Consider the following 1,553-nt stretch of genomic DNA (forward strand, 5'->3'; position numbering starts at 1 on the left):
AATTTTGTGACGATTGCGGGCGTTTGTACAGAACAGCGAGTGCGAGGCACGAATGCGGCGTCGTGTTTTGTAACATTTGCAGTTCGCGTCAAGATGTAATCCATCTTTGTTATATTCGACCTCTTGCACGCGAGGATTTCACCGGCAAAAAGAAAAACGCGCGCATTCGTGTTCTACGATTTCGAGACCCGACAGGATGAGATGCTCGAAGGTACAGCGTCTGTGAAAATTCACGTGCCCACTCTTTGCGTCGCACAGCAGATTTGCGTCGCGTGTGCGGGCGAGGACGACATGACGGTACGTTGCCAGTGGTGCGGTGTGCACGAATTCGTGTTCCGCGATGATCCGGTGAGGCAATTCGTCGATTTCGTTACGAGAATGACAAAATGTTTCAAGCAGATTATCTGCATCGCGCACAACGCCAAGACGTTCGACGCAAAGTTCATCCTTCGTTACATCACGGAAAAACGTGTCGATTTGGATCCACGAGTAATATTAAACGGGATGAAGATTGTCGTATTAACGGCCGGGCGTACGAAATTTATTGACAGTATCAACTACATGCCGATGCCTTTGTCAGCTCTGCCGAAAACTTTCGGTTTGCGGGGTGGAGTGGAAAAGGGATATTTTCCGCATTTATTTAACACACTCGCGAATCAGTCGTACGTCGGTCCGTTACCAGCCGTTAAATGATACTCGCCGGATAGTATGTCTAGCAAAGAACGCGAACGTTTTTTGTCGTGGCACGCGGAACAGATGCGCAAAAACGCAGTTTTTGACTTTCAACGCGAGATAGTTCGTTATTGTCTTAACGACGTTGATATCTTGCGGCGAGCGTGCATGGCCTTCCGCAAGATATTTCTCGAGTGTGGAAACGTATGTCCGTTCGAAGAATGCACGACCATCGTTTCCACATGTATGCGCGTTTTCCGCAAAAACTTTTTACGTGAGGAAGAGATCGGCGTCATTCCTCGCGGCGGATATCGCTTCGCGGATACGCAATCCCGCAAAGCTCTGCAGTGGCTGGTGTGGAAAGAGCGCGCGCTCGGCCGCATCATTGTTCACGCGGGTCACGGGCGAGAACATCGTCTCGCGGAAGTCGGAGGCATTCCCGTCGACGGGTATTACAAGACGGCGAACGGTGAGCGTCACGTGTTGCAATACCACGGCTGCTTTTGGCACGGGTGTTCCGTGTGTTTTAGAACGGAACGCGACAAACGTCTCTGCACGGGGGAGCGCGAAGTGTACGACACGATAAACTCGCGATACGAGCGTACACTGACAACGTTATGGCGTCTTCGCAAACGAGGGTACATCGTGACGAAGAAATGGGAGTGCGCTTTTGATCGCGATATGCGAAAAAATCGCGAAATGTGAGCGTATTTAGACCAACATTTGATGCTCGCGGCTGAACCGCTTTCACCGCGTGACGCGTTTTTCGGCGGTCAAACGGGAAACATCGCGATTCGGCGCGAAGTTACGGGTACGGAGAAAATACGTTACGTAGACGTGTGTTCTCTATACCCTTACGTGTTGAAAACCGGCGCTTTCCC

At 50.9% G+C, this 1,553-nt stretch overlaps 1 protein-coding gene across 1 annotated transcript; it reads left to right on the forward strand.

Moving 5' to 3' along the window:
* The first annotated feature begins 201 nt into the window (after positions 1 to 201).
* On the forward strand, positions 202 to 1,377 carry LOC109860520. The gene is given in 1 exon segment (XM_020439649.1): positions 202 to 1,377. A coding segment is annotated over 1 exon segment (1,176 nt).
* The last annotated feature ends 176 nt before the right edge of the window (positions 1,378 to 1,553 follow it).

The sequence above is a fragment of the Pseudomyrmex gracilis genome, unplaced genomic scaffold (genome assembly GCF_002006095.1).
Source record: "Pseudomyrmex gracilis isolate BER0280 unplaced genomic scaffold, ASM200609v1 scaffold_401, whole genome shotgun sequence".
Classification (NCBI taxonomy): Eukaryota; Metazoa; Arthropoda; class Insecta; order Hymenoptera; family Formicidae; genus Pseudomyrmex; species Pseudomyrmex gracilis.